The sequence below is a fragment of the Amblyomma americanum genome, chromosome 9, assembly GCF_052857255.1.
Source record: "Amblyomma americanum isolate KBUSLIRL-KWMA chromosome 9, ASM5285725v1, whole genome shotgun sequence".
NCBI lineage: Eukaryota > Metazoa > Arthropoda > Arachnida > Ixodida > Ixodidae > Amblyomma > Amblyomma americanum.
The window spans coordinates 99257499-99275678 of record NC_135505.1 but is presented as its reverse complement, the minus strand read 5'-3'; the positions used below and the strand labels follow the sequence as shown (position 1 = coordinate 99275678).

Genomic DNA, 18180 nt, shown 5'->3' with positions numbered 1-18180 from the left:
TGACTGCGAGAATGTGGGGCCAGATTCGTTAGGTTCTCACGCAATTGTATGCTCTCTAAATATAGTGTTACACATTTTTCTTGCATCATTTTCTGGTGCAATGATCACGGAAACGCGTCATTTTGTTAGCGCACTCATGGGCCATAGTTCGGAAGCGAGGACACAGAATATGAAGAACGTTTTCTGTCATGTGTTTGCGAATTTTTCTAAATATTAATTTATTCCCACAATGTTTATTTGTTTAAGCCATTACTCTATCGTAAACACGTTCTTTTTGGAGACGTAAACCACCACGCATCTAGGATGTAATTTAAGAATTTATGCACACTAACAATTGAGATTGCACGAGAGCTTAATACCAGAAAAGAGGCAGTAGTGTGTCGCCAAACTTGTTTTTCTTTCTTTATAGCCAGTTTCCGGTCAGGTGACGCACAGGTTGCTGGCAGATGCACCTGGTGGTGGGAAACCACTTTATTTCGAACAATTCCTGGTGACGTGCTGTGACAGAGACGTCAACATTAAGTCTGCGTCTTGATGGCATACGGAGTTCACGAGCTGTTTGCGCAGTGTTAAAAAACTTTTACAGCCCTAATAACGCACGGATTGGTAAAGCCATTCTCAATACGAATGAGCATCCTTGTAATACATGATTGATTACACTCGATGTTCATATTCTACAAAACAGGCTGTGGGGAGGCAGAGCCGATGGCATGGATACACAACGGCAATCCGATAAGGAACAGACAGCAATTACCTTGGATCGTAAGTGACGCCCCAAGCTCGAATTTGTACCGTATTTGCGTTTGACATGTACTTAGCACTGACTCACCTAAACGAAAACCGGAGGCCAACTCTAGTGCTACGCACGAAATTCAGAAAGAATGCAACTTTGCGCAAGCGCCATTTTCTGCATATGTGGAGGAAATGAGAATAGTCGGATGAAAGTTAAACTATAATAGCACAGAGTGCACAAATGACGTCATTCGGTATAATCCATTAGAATAGTTATTTGTAAAACGCAGTCTTTCGTTAATTCCAGAAAACAAGAAGCATACTAGTCTTTGTTAGTTTAATGAAACCTCTTGAGGTGCTCGGCCTCGTTTGGGTGAAAAGTTTGGAAATGGGTCTTTCACCCCACCGTGACAAAATGAAAACGGCTTGTGTCATGGCGCTCTTTGGTCCTAGGTGCCCTTGCGAAATAAAAATTCACAATCCACACTTCATATCCAGATACAAATTTCTCCCAATACTTGCCTGTTCCAAAGCAGCCGCTATATATGCTGGAATTGTTTATTCACTGTTTTGTTTTTGCTACGAAACCACTGACTGACTGCACTGTCGAAATACCAACGCTTACTACGCACGTGCTTGACTGGACCACAGAACGGTACAATTCCGGAAGTCAAGAATGTGCTGTCATGGTTAATGTGCCGGCCTAGACTGGCAGTTGTATATATGTGCTGGAGCCGGCTTCACGTGCGTCTGAACGCCTTTAACGCATAAGTCTTTATATTTGTTTTGTGTTTTGCCACTCCGCAGCGGCATGAAACCGGTAAGTGTGGGTAGACTGATGCGTTTTATTCTTACTGCGTGTAAAGACCACCAGTGGGCTTCGAAAAGATACCCACGTGCTGCTACGTGCCACAGTATATAGCATGGTGTGGTCATAGAAAGCCTCGTCCAGTTGCACTGCGGCTGATTTTGTCCGGGAATACGGCACTGACACCTGACACCAGTGAACTCGAATTAGCGTTGGTCTTGCACTGATGCAGTACAATCAGTGATGTTCCAGTGCAATTAAATCAGAATAAGCAACATCAGTCCAGTGACTTCGACGAAGCAAGAGAACGAGAAGCAAGCATGAACATTTTTCTTATGCAGTAAATGCTATAAGGTGCAGTTTTTATACCCTTGATAAAAATTGTAAATAATGTTTTAGAAGAGGCGTTTGCTAACTTGTCAAGCGCGTTAGGCTTACCACCAAGCACTACCGTAATCATACCAGGATACGTAAATAATCTGCGCTTCAGTTAATATTTATGCTTAGGCAAAAAAATTTACCTAAGGTATTGTCTACTGTAAACATGCAAAACAATTTTAAAATTAACAGCTAGGCAAAAAGTAGGTAATGACTAACACCACAAAAAGGACTACACGTTATGGCGTCCTTGTTTTCTCCCGCTTGAGCCCATTCAGGAAAACGGTATTTGTGCAGGAAGTTCGCTTTAGAATTTTGTGACTTTCAAGCATAAAAGCCTTCCAGAACCTCCTTTGCTCCTTGCATATGATGAACAGGGGATAAAAGGTTGACTCTCAGCTTATCCTTACGAACGCCGTCAGCAACAAGCTAAAAAAAGAAAAACATTTCTTATGAAATGTTGGTATTTCTTCCATATGAATGAACTTCAGAAAGAAAAACATGCAGCCCAAATCGTCTTCAACCAAATCTGTACCAAAATATGCGAACATCTTTCGTATTTCTGACACCCTTTAGCATAATTTGTGTGTATGCAAGCCCGATTTAAACCGTCGCACTACTTGATTGTTCGTTCCTTGGCATCCTGCGGTGACAATTTATAGAACGGACTTTATATTGCATGCGGTGTAGGATTATATTCTATCAGTCTAATGTCTTAGCACTTTCCTGATGCAGCGTTCTATCGTAATCAGACCAATAAGTGACAGGCGTACTATTCCTATGAATGCTTTTAGCCACTTTAGGTTGTTGCGTTTCATTAGAGCAGTGATACTACAAAATGACGAAATTTACGAGGAGCGAAAAAAATTCATGCATAAAGCCATCAAAGCAGGTACATGCTTTGACTCCTATGCATACTTACTGGCTGTCTGCCCACCCAGGTTTCAAGGCCCAGCTGAAATAATACGGACTGCACCTTGTAAAATTTTTATATTTCTACTTGTCTCTTCGCTACCAGCACCTCCTAATAAAGTTCCTTTGAATTATTTTGATAATCTTGTTCTCAACCCAAAAATTTTTACAAGAGGTATCTGTGGGTATGCAAGCCCGATTTAAACCTCTGGGATCCTATAATTAAAAAATTATGTTTTGAAATTGTTGCTGACAACAGATTAGGGAGAAACCTCGACGCGTGTTCTTAGCCACCGCTAACACGATGACGCGAAGTGGGCATCTTGGGCTAGACCTCTCATTGCGAGGTACGGGATGTAAATGGGTGGACTTCCGAAATGCTTTCTTTATTTTATTTATGGTACGCAGGCTTGAATTATATCAGGAGGAGAGGAAGGCCACGCTTTTAATCAGAAATATGTTCAGTGTTTAAGAAGCTAGTGCAGAACTTTTGCATTGTGGGAATAAAACACGGATCGCTCGTATGCTTTTCCAAACTTCTGTAAATATCTTTTTGTAGTGAGTTTAAGCGCTTCAAATCTCTGCACAACATGGCTGGCTCTGCGGTTTTGCATCTTACTGAAATATTTCGTCGCCGGGTAATAAAGTCCATTCTAATTACGGAAAAGACTAATCCCTTTTCACAGGTGGCCGTCGACAAGAGCACTAGAAGTGAAACTCTGTTTTGCAGGAACTGAGTACGCGCTAACTTTACGCGACTTTCAGGGGTAAGTGTGATACCACAGGGGAGCTAAAGTTTTTCTCACCTGTTAAGAAAAATCTTGCTGCAAACATTTTTCAGCCCTTTTTTCATAGCAGACGTTGTAACCAAATTTCCTCGTCATAGAGTGCCTTTTCAGTGTGTTCAACATCATTACTTGTCAAGCACTGGGTTTGAGTAATGTAGTGTCGTTGCTTTTTTAGGCTGCCAAGGGTAACTGCCTTTGCTTTAGTGCATTAAAGCGGCTTTTACATGATATCCTTCCCATGACATCTCTCGGCTTACCGTCACGCATATGCTTCAAGTTTTTTTTATAGTTTTCTTACGGTATATGACGCTGTCAAGCTCGTAAGCTCCTGAAGTTTCGGTCCTCATAATCGTTGCCTAGAGCCTGAGCAGCCGAGAGAGTTTGAAATTTTAGGACTTCATATTTTTTGTCACAGTAATTCTACCCTATGAATTTGTTCGCTTTGAATACAGGTCGAACTGAAAGTAATTTTTGGCACTTTCGGGATAGAATGCGCTGGAAGCATCATATCAAGCAACGTTATATTGACTGCTGCGCATTGTCTTATCAAACCGTGAGTATAAATGTCTAGAGTTTGAAACTGACCCAGTTAGTAAAAGTAGACACTGTTTTAGGTGCATCACAAGCACGGACAAAAAACCCAGTGGGTCATGGGACAAATAGCACTGCGCTATGCAGGTCTTTCTTTGTGTTTTTTCGCGCCTCCTACAAACATGAAAATCGAAAGAATTGCTTCATTCTAGAATACATTACATTCCTAATCAGACGAGTGGTTTTGTTCTTCATACACAGCTACGAATACAGCTTGCCCTAATTTTATGCAAAAATCCGCGCAACTCAAGGACACGGGGCAAACAGGAAAATGAAAAGCTGGCGGAACGAAAGCTAAATGCAATTGACGGGGTAATTTGATGCAGTAATCTACATAACAGCCAACGCAAACCTCAAGGTATTAAGACGGTAAGAGCAGTGCATAAATTGTGCACCAGGTAAAAGGCGGTGTGGATGACTACCAGTAAATATCCGCGATGTCATTGTTAGCCCCTATGTTAACAGTTTTTAGGCTACTTTTGCAGCAAACATTTCTGATAAATCTCAGGGCTTCAACGCTTGCCGGTTGTGCTTGTCATGCTTGTTATTGAAACCCCTTATTGTGTTGTAAACACAAACCTCACCCAATAAACGTAATGCTTCCAATTTCTGAAATAACCGACCGAGTAATAAGCGAGAGTGAAAAGAAAGCTGTATTTTCATTTCTTTCATGCGCTATTGCGTTAAAGGTTTGCTGTTTTCAAGCGTCCTTGCGGGCACTGATCAAGGGGGCTCATGTACTTTTCTTCAAGCTTTATATCATAGTCTTCTATGGTACACTAGATCTGCTCCGGCAAGAAAATAATGTTCCCTGGTAGTTCCTGATGATTCCCTGATTATTCACATACCCTTCATGATTGCCTGATTGGTTGGTAACTGAGAGAAGGCATGCTTCCTGTTTACTTCAGGAAGGGACGTAATATCCCGGTAAGAGAGGTGAAGGTGTACTACAACTCAACGATAAACTGGATGGGTCCTCTCCTGTACGCCGAGAGCATGATCCCCTATCCAAAGTATGACGAGTTTCATAATTACGACGTGGCGCTGTTGAAGGTGAGTACCTGAGGAGATTCGAAGGACCTGGATGAAGCGGAATCTGCAGTTTAAGTAAGCGTTTTATAGAGATTAACAGAAAACTGTCAGAAAGAAAAAAAAACGGCAAGTATGCTAAGGAGGATAAAATGAAAATAAAGAGCCTCAAACGCGAGAAAAGAAAGCAGAGGATGAGAAATGCATTACTTCAATGAAAAAAAAAAAGATTTGCTCAATAGAGAATATGCAATGTGAAATCAAGAGGATTTTTCATGTGATATTTCAAAAGGCAGCGCCCTGCTCTTTGAATCAAGATCAGCCTGCCTTGGAAGGGAAGCCAGCACAAATTATTTACCAATGATATTGACAAAGGTCCTGTACGCGGTAAATGTCTAAAACGCGTTCATTGTATTTGGTTAGGATGTGGCAATGTTCGTTCAAGTGCTGATAAAGGCAGAGTCACAGTCGATGAGGCGCTAGGGCTTAGAAGAGAGGGGTAATGAGATTGAAACTGTGGTCGGTTTCGTAAAAGCATTTTGAAACTTTTTTACTTAAAGCTGGGCAGTGTCGTAAAAATACAAGTGCACGATTGAAAATTCAGAATGCCTGAAATGTACATAATTTACTTAAATTTAAAGGAAGCATTTTTAAACACTAGCTGCGAATTGGACAGCTGCGGTAAAAGAATATGAGAAAACAACCAACAAAAGACAATTAGCACATAACTATTGGCATAGCAATAGTTCTGCAAGCTTGCAGGCTGTACCAGCATTACCACTTTGCAATGCGCTGTTGAAAACGTTAATGCGTGTTCTGTCTACAGCTGCAAAAACCACTCAAGTTTGACGCCTTCGTCAAACCGATATGCCTTCCAATTGACGAGATTCCACTAGCGGGCAAGAAGCTGATTGCCGCTGGCTGGGGAATGACGTATGCCGGTAAGAGACTGCTCATCTGAAAAGCACATAATTGAACACGTTTTAAATTTTTAATACCCTCACCGTGCGTAGCACTTCTCGACGATAGTTTTCGTGTTAAAGAACTTTTTGTGTTCCGTTACATAAAACAACTCTCAATACGCTTCGCTTGCCTTTTAACTACATGACTACACCTGAATGGGTGCTTTTCAGAAATACTGTCGAACTAAAAACTCAATGACAGGGTACTGCCCTGAGCACATTGGGTTTTTTTTTTTGCTTTAAACAATAGTAAAGTGAAGACCGAAACGTGGGCGTTTCAGTCGTGAGACGAACACTGCACGTCAGGCACGGGGTAAGAGCCACCACAGAACCGGAATCTTTCTAGAAGACACTTCCTCCAATCTCGACAAGTCATAAGGGAGGCGGAAGGTGTACTGAGGAATCAGGGAACGTGTGCTAATCTTAAGAGAGGAGGTTTGGTTTTATTGGGCGTCCGCTGTCCTCTGCTCAACATCCTGGGGGCCTTCTTGCACCCATTCTTTGTGGATGCATTTTGTTATTTGCTTAGTAAGATCATGTATCTTCAGAATTGTGCATAGGGGCTTTGTAACGCTTTTGAATTGTTTAATCACCTCTAAGGAATCCATGTAAACATAGGCTATCCTTACATACGCAATTTTATTCGTAGTTCTGATGGCATCACAAATAGCGTAAAGCTTCATCACAAGCACGTTGCGGTGTTTCAAGAACACATCCCCGAGATATGCATAAACTAATATGTGCAGGAATAGCAGTTGCAGTTTCTCCGTTCTTATCCAATATCGATGCGTCCATATAAGCTACATACCTCAATTTGCTTATAAAAACCGCATTTGTATTTTTGAGCTTCGCTTTATAATGAACTTTTGTTTTCTTCTTTGTAGTCATCGTCCCGCGTGGTCGCTAAAGGGCGTCTGTTCTTTCTCAATCTTGTTGCTCTCACCTCATTGTGCACGGCTGCAAGGGCCACAATGCACATTCTGTATGGATCCGCTTTCGCAGCGAACATTCTTTTGCCTTAGTAAGGCCCCTATCGAATGCCAGGGAAATGAAAACTAGCAGAAAGATTTGTATGAAACTTACTAGCTGTGCGCTGAATTATAAGTCCACTGAGTGGGCTGATATTGTTAATGACAAAACACGTGTTCCAATATTGGCATTACCCGCCGTGGTGGCTGAGTGGCTAGGGCGCTCGGCTACTGATCCGCAGTTCCCGGGTTCGAACCCGACCGCGGCGGCTGCGTTTTTATGGAGGAAAAACGCTAAGGCGCCCGTGTGCTGTGCGATGTTAGTGCACGTTAAAGATACCCAGGTGGTAGAAATTATTCCAGAGCCCTCCACTACGACACCTCTTTCTTCCTTTCACCTTTCCCTCCCTCCTTTATCCCTTCCCTTACGGCGCGGTTCAGGTGTCCAACGATATATGAGAGAGATACTGCGCCATTTCCTTTCCTTAAAAACCAATTATTATTATTATTATTATTATTATTATTATTATTATTATTATTATTATTATTATTATTATTATTATTATTATTATTATTATTATTATTATTATTATTATTATTATTATTATTATTATTATTATATTGGCCTTCTCTGAAGCTACTGGTGTTTTTTTTGCATATGTTGCCAATAAAACCTCCAGCATAAAGTTCTTCGCCGACGAAAATGCGACGCTATACTTGTGCCGGGAAATGCCGCGTGTGTTCTTGAACATCACCGATCCTTGCGCGGACGTCATTGTGGGAGCGGCTGCGAGGATATACAGCGCTGCTCGCGAACTGTTTCTGCTTTTTCCCTGTACGTGTCTCAGCGGAAGCAGGTTGCATTGGGTTGATTTCTACAGCACCTTTATGACCACTCTCAACTGCTTGAATTATCTGCAGTCATTTCAACACCTGCCGGTGTGTCTTAGAAGACGGGAACACGGATTCCCGTGGGCGAAAACTTGTAGGCGTCATCAACAATTTTTATCTGTGTGCTAAAATCGTTTAAAGCTACACTTTCCTTTCACCGCCATCCTCAGCCACTGCCATAGAGGGGGTGGCATTCACCTGACATGCGGATGAAGTGCTAAGCGGCAACTGACTGTGCGGTGAAGAGCGATTACTTAACTTTTGTGTTGCTGCCAACTTCCACCCGCCTGGCTCCAAGTTCAGTCATGTTGTCCACAGGAACAAGTTCAGAGAGCACGCAGCATGCCTGGCTTGGCTTGATATCGACAAAATGCTTTCTAGTTAGCTGGCAGCAACTACGCCAGTCAAGTTACCCGACAGTTTTCAGGGCCTCATATGTAGCCAAGGAACCTTTGCGCAACGCGCAGGAGGGTGCAGTGGAGACTCGTGAGGAAGATTAACTGAGCCCTGAAAATGCATACAGTATGCTGAATTCAGCAATTCTATGCCACACAAACTCTGCAGGTCACACTTTGCTTCCTTTTGCACTTGCTTGACTTTATTCTCTGCGGTGAGGATTATCTGGCAAGTCATTGAAAGTCTTGCTGCTCAATCTCGTCATTCGAGGCCATTTGATGCATTCGCGTTGCTCGAGCAGTATCCTCTTCCGCGATAGCATTTAGGTCGTCGCTATGCAGTTTTCAGCATCCCCATACCGAAATTTTCTGATCGGCCAAATTTCGATGACGGCAGCAGGGTCATGTGATTCCAAATAACCAATCATAGATCACAGCAAAATTTTATGTTCTTTGCGTAATCCCATTCTTATTCGACAGAGATTTGTGACCTTGTAACGTCATCATAACTCGCCAATCGTGCAAGATCACAACCTGGCCGCAGAATAATGAAAAACCTTCCCTCTGCTGCCAAATTCAATGTAGTCGCCACCTGGCCACCATGGCACTGCGCATGAGCTCTACGGGAGCTCACAAAAAGCAATGTGGGTCGACAAGCCCCACCGGTGGCTGTTTGAAACAGCCACTGATACAGCCACCTGCCAGGACAGCGGTACATCGCTTGGCCGCTGTATAAGTGCGTATGTCGGGGTATGCGGACTTCCCGCGATTTACGAATGCGATTTCGAGAATCTTGACGTCATCAATACCACGCGACTGCCAGTGGACCATTCATACTTCACTTCCTAAATATAAAATGTGAGGACTTTTAAATTTGTAAGTGACTCACCACAAAAATTCTAAACGCTGCCAAAGTCTTTGAGTGTAGCCCCAGCCCAGAAAGTGGACACAGGATGATTAGTGGGCCAGATTACACTAATGCTATATCATAATTTTAAAAAGATACTCCATTATTCTAAGAGGTGGTGACTGTTACATACCTTATAAGGGGCAACAGAACTGGATTCAGCCAGAGTTTTTGCGGGGAAATTTCAAGAACTTTGAAGAGTCATTACGCATTCTAAAACATTAAAAAAATGCTATCGCTTTTTTTTTACCGACAAGGCTAAGATGGTCGCAGTTTTAACTTCTTTGATCTTTATTCACCTTTCAGGGTCTCCTTTGAGTCATAACCTCCTGTATGTTCAACTTGTTGCCATGTCAGACGCGCGATGCCGAAAACATCTCGCGGCAAGCACAATGCAGGGAGGGAGAAGAAGAATGTTTGGTCCAGCAATTTGTACGCTTCATCGAGCGAAGGGCACCTGTGAGGTGAGTAAGATGTGAAGAAAATGATTGCATAGTGGTTTCGGTTTGGTTTTATGAGGGTTTAACGTCCCAAAGCGGCTCAGGCTATGAGGGACGCAGTAGTGAAGGTCTCTGGAAATTTTGACCACCTGGGGTTCTTTAACGTGCAGTGGCATCGCACAGTACACGGGCCTCTGGAATTTCATTTATATCGAAATTCAACCGCCCCGGCTGGGATCGAACCAGCGTCTTTCGGGTCAGCAGCCGAGCGCCGTAACCACTGAGGCACCGCGGCGGCACGCATAGTGTTCTTAAAGACGTCCCTGGTTGCACTGGCACATTCTGACAGCGCTACTTGGTAACGCACATAATGGGCTCATAATTCATAAGGCTAAAGGAAGCTTTAATGTCTTGAGGATGGTACTCGCCGAGTGCCGCTAACGGTTAAATTTGAAGACATTTCACTGATAATAATTCGTATTTTAAGGACCTTCACAATTTCTTTAAATACTGACTGTATGCTGTAAAAGTGCGGTATATACAGCGAATCTCTCCGGTTAAAAGGGAAATAACTGCGTCACAAAACCTGAGTTTATTAGGTGTACTCTGTAAAGACGCTGAATAGACGGCGAATCTGTCCTGTTAAAATACAAGCCATCTCACAAAACCTGAGTATGTTTAGGCAGCCAGGCGAAGTCACCTATTTTAACGCGAATATTACATGTTATTTTCAAAGGGAATGCAGACTTGTTTTCAAATATGTTTTCGCGGATATCAAAATCCTCCTGGCCAAATAAACTCATACCCAGCTGTGGCGGTCACAAACGCGGCAGGGCAATTGGACATCATAATTTGTTCATGAATGCATCTCCTACATGGTAGTATGCGTCTGCGGACACTAGCAGTAGAGGCGATGATTGCGAGGCACCTAGGTGGTGGTTACTTGCGGTGATGAACATGCCAATAACGATGCAAGGCCCGGCAAAACGACTGCTATATAGAATGTAGTGGCGAGAACAACTTTCATCACCGTGCTGAACTGCACAAATTGCTCGCACAACAAACAAATTCTTTCCTAACATTTTTCTTCCAGAGCTAAGGAAAGTGATAGCTGTCAAAAATGCACAGGAAAAAATAAAAACTAACTTGGTTCAATATCTAGAAAAATCACAGAACCGGTAAAAGTATCGTTCTTTTTACTGCTGCACTGTCAAGTGATGGTGCAGGTTCTAATTTTTGCATTTGTCTTTTACATGTACCTGCACATTTACTTCATTTTATTACCCAAGAGGACACAGTTATTGTAGCCATTAGATAAGTGGTCGAGAACTTATGTGAAGCAAATTATAGATGTGAAATAATGAAGTAGACGTATGTTCGCTGCTAAATATGGGTGCTAAATATTTAAAATGTAGTGAGCATGTCATTGTGGCGACATCATGAAGAACACCGTTCCAGTCCGTGGCTGGGCGGGGAAAGAATGATGTGGAAAACGTAGCAGTATGCGTACGCGGCTGAGCTTTTAACAATAATATCTTGTCTTCCTCTAATTATCACGAATCAATGAATCTATTGGCTAGATTCTATACATATTCTAGAGAATTTAGTAAGGCATATTGGGCTGATGCTCCAGATGGCAGCGAAACGTTCCAGCATAGATGGGGCGTGTGATTTGTAAGCGAGCAATTTAAGCTTTGGTGGCGTGTTGTGACGTGCAAAAGAAAGGAGCATGGCAGCTTAAATACAGGGCGTTTGGCAATTTTATCGAGTGTTTGTCGTAACTGAGCATTACAGGGTTTCACAAATACACTTCATTAGGTAAACATAGACGTCGGAGCACTGGGGTGGCTTTAAAAGAAAGTTAAACGTACAAATGTGGTGGTTTATTCTCTACAAAGCGTGGAATACTGACTTCAAAATTACGAGCGTGTTCCGATACTTTTGTTGGCATCCGTACACAGAGATATGAGCAGACAAATCATTATGGACTCGCATTACGACATTCGTATTAAGCGCGGCAGCCCACGTCAAGTGGTAGCTACAGTGTAACACGTGGTGGATGCCAGCCACATCTTCGTATGATGGGATCACATTGTGGATACAGGTTCTACTGCATTATTGAAGGGGGTTGCTCACTGCTTTCATGCAAAGGAGAATGAAAACATCTCAAACTTTACGAAGGACTCAGACAGGGAAAATTAGACACAGGCGTGAGACACAGGGGTCTTCCCTTTCTAGTCAAGTTTGAGCTGTTTTCATTGTGATGAACGACCAACTAGCTCATGGTGTGCTCTTCATGCAGAGAAGTTCATGAATTCACGCCGTAACCAGTGCGTTTAGGTCGCTGAGATCAGTCTCCGCAAATGAATGCAATTTTTTCAAATTCTCCCATCATGCACACTGCGGCTTTGCTGCAGTTCAGAAAACCCTGACTTTATACTTCAGCCGATTATGGTATTTTTCCCCGCAAAACTTTCTCTTCTCTTCTGTAGCATTATGCTTTTTCTTGCTTTGTCACAATGCCGTGGACTTCTGTCCTCATTGAGGAGGTGAGCTTTTTGTCGTGGTTTATTCAGCTTCGATTTTAGCTTTCTCGCTCTCAACTGCTTTCCTGTTTTCATTCTGTTGTTTAACATACATGACCTGGCAATGTTTGCCATTCAAAACATTTTTTCATGTGCAGAATCCCCCGGAAAGCAAGGCCACGCACGCTGTGGTGATTAACAAGCTCTCTGGTTCTGACTGGAGAGATAAAATTTCCAGAAATATTTCTTCCTCAAAAAACTCCCATCTGTATTTTTCCGGCATTATTCAGAGATGTTTGAAACCGTGGAAAAAAGCGCCAACCGGCCGCTTAATTAAGTGCAATTATTTCTCAACTAAAAACCAAAAAAACAATAATGTATTTGCAAGATGATGCAAAGCATGTCCGGAAAAAATGATGATTTCTAGCATGCAAAACACTTCAATCAAAGCACTCCGTCAGTTTAGATTTGTCATCGCTGGCTAGGAAAATCCTTTTTTTGGCGGTAAATTCAGCGCGGAGGGACAAAGGACAGAGAAAGGGGACAAAACAAGCGCTGTTTTGTCCCCTTTCTCTGTCCTTCGTCCCTCCGCGTTGAATTTACCGCCAAAATGAACTACATCCAACTCGCCCAAATCACCATTTTTCTGCTAGGGAAATCCTTTTTTTTGGCAGTAAATTCAGCGCGGAGGGACGAAGGACAGAGAAAGGGGACAAAAAAAGCGCTGTTTTGTCCCCTTTATCTGTCCTTCGTCCCTCCGCGTTGAATTTACCGCCAAAATGAACTACATCCAACTCGCCCAAATCACCATTTTTCTGCTAGGAAAATCCTTTTTTTGGCAGTAAATTCAGCGCGGAGGGACGAAGGACAGAGAAAGGGGACAAAAGAAGCACTGTTTTGTCCCCTTTATCTGTCCTTCGTCCCTCCGCGTTGAATTTACCGCCAAAATGAACTACATCCAACTCGCCCAAATCACCATTTTTCTGCTAGGGAAATCCTTGCTTGTCGATCATTTCCAACGTTAACGATCAAGTGCATCTACACCAGGCCGATTTCTTAACAGTATGACCGAGTGTCGAATAAACACACAACTCTTAGTTTAAAACTGGAGCTTTTAAAAAGGCTGGAAAAGCAGCACGCATTTCTTTGTGCACATTTATCCTTGGCTTCGTCAGCCGCTGTACGGCCGTTCCTTCATTGCTCCCCAGATATCGTTGAATAATTGACCGTGTGTACAAAAATATTTGTACCCGTTCTCCTGCAAAGCCGTTTGAGAACTTCGTCTGCACATTATCGTACTGTGAGCCATTTGCTTCCCATGATAGCGGATGAGACAGGAAATTCGAACTGGCCGACATGCGATGGATGTGCGCGGTTCTTTGCTACAAAGAGCTTGCCAATATGCGGACGGCTTCAGTAGCTTGGCGGACTCAAAAACACCTCGTAAAGACCAAAAAGTAGAGTCCCGAGCAGAGCCATTATCTGCAGCAAACTCCACTTGAGAAGCTTGGCTCCTTGTCTTCTGCTGGGTGATGAAAAGAAAGAAAACACGGTGTTCTCTACGATATTTATAGGTTTTTTCTGACATTTATTTCTGTAGTTTTTCACAAAAGACGTAGGTTGCAATCCGGATGACAACTTATTCGGTTGTACTCTATTTTTGAGGGCTTTTGAATCGGGGGCTTTGAGTTACAAACAAAACGATCCACGCGTTGAGAGGAAAATGCCGCTGGTTCATGGAATCCCAAAAACCCTCTGTCTTAATATCTGGATCTTATAGATAGCATTAACTATTTTTCTTGGTAGCGTACTTGCCAACAGCAGCGCCACTGTCAAAAGAAAACATTTAGGAACTTTTCTAAATATATTAGGAAAATGAGGAGCAACACAGATAAACTGCGCAAAAAACGGCGAATTCTTAGAATTATGAAGAAAGGAACAGAGCAGAAGCAGCACGAGAAAGGTGAGCGACACAAGCGCTCGGTTGTTAACAACGCCAGGGTCGTTCCCGTTCTTCGCGTTGTGTCTGCGCAATTCCTTTCTTCATGTCGAACCAACCAGCCCACAACAGTGGCTCTTGGACTTGTGCAAGAATAATTGAAGCTGTCTCAAGTATGTTTCAGCAAATCTAGTGCTCCGTATGGCTCTACGTATCGCCCGTAAGGCGCGGCTCCCAACTCTGCCTAATCGTCAAATATGAACACAGTACAGCACCTCTGTTCCATCTGGCCTGACGTTTCTTCCGAACTTTAAATATAAATTTCTGCAAAACTGCGAACTACGGCGGTGAAATTGTGATCAAAGCAAATGATCTTGAAGAATAATACAATATTTTATTGACCTTTTTTTGTAGGGCACTCTCCACTTTGAAGATGTCAGCAAATGAAATGCAGGGTACTAAATGAAGGCACAGCGCACGAAAGGCGGGACTGAGAAAGAGACAAACACAGCGCTTTCTCAGACCCACCTTTCGTGCGCTGTGCCTTCATTTAGTACCATGTACAGACTAGCCCAGACAAACACCTTATTGAAATGCAGGATTCAAGCCATCATGTTCGGGCACTGAGACCAGTAGCGGTGGCCTAGTGGTTGAGCATCTTCCTCGCATGCGGGAAGTGCGGGGTTCGATCGCCAGTGCCGCCGGGTACCCACCGGTGACACAATGGGTACAAGCTTTCGCCTGGCCTGGTGCTCGGCTTAATCAAAGTGAAATGCTTGGGAAATGGGTTTTGGGTTTTTAACCCCGCCTGTCGAACCCGACCGCGGTGGCTGCGTTTTTATGGAGGAAAAACGCTAAGACGCCCGTGTGTTGTGCGATGCCAGTGCACGTTAAAAATCCCCAGGTGGTCGAAATTATTCCGGAGCCCTCCACTACGGCACCGCCTTCTTCCTTTCTTCTTTCACTCCCTCCTTTATCCCTTCCCTTACGGCGCGGTTCAGGTGTCCAACGATATATGAGACACATACTGCGCCAATTCCTTTCCCCAAAAAGCCAATTATTATAAACCCCGCCTGCAAGTGGAAAAGAAGAAGCACTAGTAGTGTCACAACACCAAAATTCGTGCGTCCCTCTGCAGCCTCGAATACTGACGCCGCCATGCTCCAGAAGCACCACCCACCGTCACCCTCGATTCACCTCCCTTTTCCACCCCTGCTCACCCTCTCTCTACAGAAACGCCATCTAAATCGACCACTTATTCGGCCAAAAAGAGCGCTCCGCTACCAACCAACCTACCTCTTCCATCCAGAAGGCCTTTCCACAGTAGAAGCTCATGCAGTAGTGAAAAAAGAACTGGCAATCAGTGTGCCAGGCAGAAGAAAATGCGTAGCATTACACTTTAATTTCCGTTTGCATGACCTGACGCATCACACACATTTCTTTACATCTACCTTCACTGCACAACTGGTCTCTTTAGTACTTTTGCCACTTGCATGTTTCTGCTTGTTCTCCCTTCGAGAGCATGATCTCCCGTCTGTCACGGACGCGGTCTCCGAAAGCGTAGCTCTTCGGCTTGCAGGGCTCGCCGCGCTTCTTCGACACTTTGTATGCTACTTTCTAAAAGTTCCCCTTCCATGAAACAGACTCACAAGGTCCTCAGAGCGCAGTTGCAATTCCAGGACAAAAGCATTTTTAGTGTTTTTAAGAGACACCGGTTTGGTGGACATTCTTTAACAAGTTTGTGTGTGCGTGTGTGTTTGTGATTGGGTAAGTGTGCTTGGTTTCACCATTCACCCTTTCTTTCTCTCTTTTCCTTTTCTTTTCACCATCCTCTTCTCTACTCTTCTCTTCTTTCGCCCTCATCTGGAGTAGCATGCCAGGCCGACAACCAGGCAGACATCTCCTATTCCATTAAAGTTCTTTTCCTTCCTTCCTTCCTTCCACGCACACAATCACATCACCATAAGTGCGGCATCCGCCCCTCCCGCGCCACTCTGGTATCTATGTTCATCTTATAAGCTTACTTTCTCATCACCCTACACGGTAGCCACCCTTCTTGCTTCTCCCGTGGAGACCACCCTGAGATTGCGCATTCCTACGCCAGGGTGACAGCATCCTTCGTCCACGCTAGTAACCCCGTGTGTTCTTCTCATGACAACCACCTTTCGGCATCCCTCTCCTTTCCCACACAAGTGGAGAGATTCCTCTTTCTATTTTGTGCCATGTCAACCGAATCACGTGGACCCGTCAGAGAAAACCACGAACAGGCAATTCATTTCTCTGCATTGCTGTTCTAATGCTACTTACTACAAAGTGACGGCAAATACAAACAGAGGCTAGGGGTGTTGAGGAGAGAGCCTTCTACCGTTTAGAGGTACCGTACACCAGCCGCAACCCCCCCCCTCCCTCGAGCTGAGGATTTCACCACCCTCACACTGCCACTGTCTGCCCACCTCTCCAGCCGAACTCCACTCTACGAAAGCTTCAAACCAAGTGTGTGAAGCCTCTGCTTATAGTTAAAGCATCAAAGTAATCAACGAGGATAAATCCAGCTCCTTTCTGGGATTCAGCAACATTACCTATTGGATCAACACACAGCACATAAAGGTCGTGTCTACCTTGATGTGCCATGTGTCGGTCCCTTTGTGTTGCGTTACGAAGGTTCCTGGATTGAATTACGAGACCACTGGCGCCAGAAAAGCGCTGCTTACAAAGAACTGTGCTGTCGGATGTGTGACCATCCCCTCTTTTTTTTCATAAATTTCCGCAGCTTTGCGAAATTTTTTTTCATTTCTGTAGTGGTGTGCTCTTTTGTTGGTATAACCATTTTCTTGGCTCGAAACACTTAACGCCATTTAAGACACAAAGACTGAATTTTATACATGCTAATAACGAAACAACTAACCAGGTTCCTATCTTTTGTTCTTCTTTAAAGGGTGACTCTGGCGGACCGGTGTCATTCCTGGGCGCTAACGGAAAAGCATTACAAGTCGGTGTGGTGGGTGCTGGTACTAACTGCACTAAAGGCGAAGTCTCATTCAAAGTATTTGCACGGGTATCAGCGTACACATCGTGGATCAAAGAAGCACTCACCGATCTTAAAGGATGGAAGAAGATTTCTAAAGGTCACCATATATACTTCAGCTAAACTCATATGCAAATGCTGAGCGCTACACAGCAGGAATTCTACGGACAAGTAGCCCTAGTGCATCGAACAAGAGCCTTCCAATTCTCCAATTCCTGCATAATGGTACGTAACAAGAAACTTATGTTGGAAAAACAAACATCAGCGACTGCTGAAAAAATAAAGGGGTCATGTAACTTGAGAGTATGCCTCAAGTGACACCAATAAAACTTTTTAGCGAGGCTTTACAATGTTTCTTGGGAAAAATGAAAGATACATGTGGGGTTCAATATTTTGCAGCTTCACGACATGTCGCGGTACATAGCCGCGAGCTTATTTACTAACCTACGGTTCAATAGCGTCTATGATAGGTAAAGCCATAGGTTAGTAAATAAGCCCGCGGCTATGTACCACGACATGTCGTTCAATAGCGTAGGTTCAAAAGCGTCTATGAGAGGTAAAGCCAGGAAGAAGACGAAGACGTTGTTTCATCTCTTGTCGCCTCAGCTCTGTTTATTTACCTAATTTTCCCTAATTTACCTAGTTTTATTTGAATATTCGAGGACGGCAGCATCTTCAAGGCGGTACTATCCCTATGGGAAGAGTACGGCTGCTCCGGCGCCGGCAAGCCTAAAGGGACCACGCCATTCAAAGGAGGCGGGCTCGGAAGAAGCGGCCATGGCTTCCCAGGCTGTGGAGCGACCAGAACATGGACACGACCAGCCATCCAGCGATGCCTCATCGCTTAGTGGGGATGAATCAACTATCGTGGACGGTGACGAGTCAGTGGC

At 43.8% G+C, this 18180-nt stretch overlaps 1 protein-coding gene across 1 annotated transcript; it reads left to right on the top strand.

Moving 5' to 3' along the window:
- Positions 1-696: 696 nt before the first annotated feature.
- On the top strand, positions 697-17472 carry LOC144105385 (chymotrypsin-2-like). The gene is made up of 6 exons (XM_077638509.1): positions 697-762; positions 4071-4171; positions 5118-5262; positions 6065-6179; positions 9668-9825; positions 17201-17472. Exons 1-6 carry the CDS (start codon positions 706-708, stop codon positions 17411-17413), a joined length of 789 nt encoding a protein of 262 aa, XP_077494635.1. The 5' UTR covers positions 697-705; the 3' UTR covers positions 17414-17472.
- Positions 17473-18180: the final 708 nt, after the last annotated feature.

Coding starts and splice junctions, on each gene's coding strand:
- LOC144105385 (XM_077638509.1), top strand. CDS start 706: ATGGCATGGATACACAACGGCAATCCGATAAGGAACAGACAGCAATTA. Junction 6,180..9,667: donor CTGGGGAATGACGTATGCCG/GTAAGAGACTGC, acceptor TTCACCTTTCAG/GGTCTCCTTTGAGTCATAAC. Junction 9,826..17,200: donor GAGCGAAGGGCACCTGTGAG/GTGAGTAAGATG, acceptor TCTTCTTTAAAG/GGTGACTCTGGCGGACCGGT.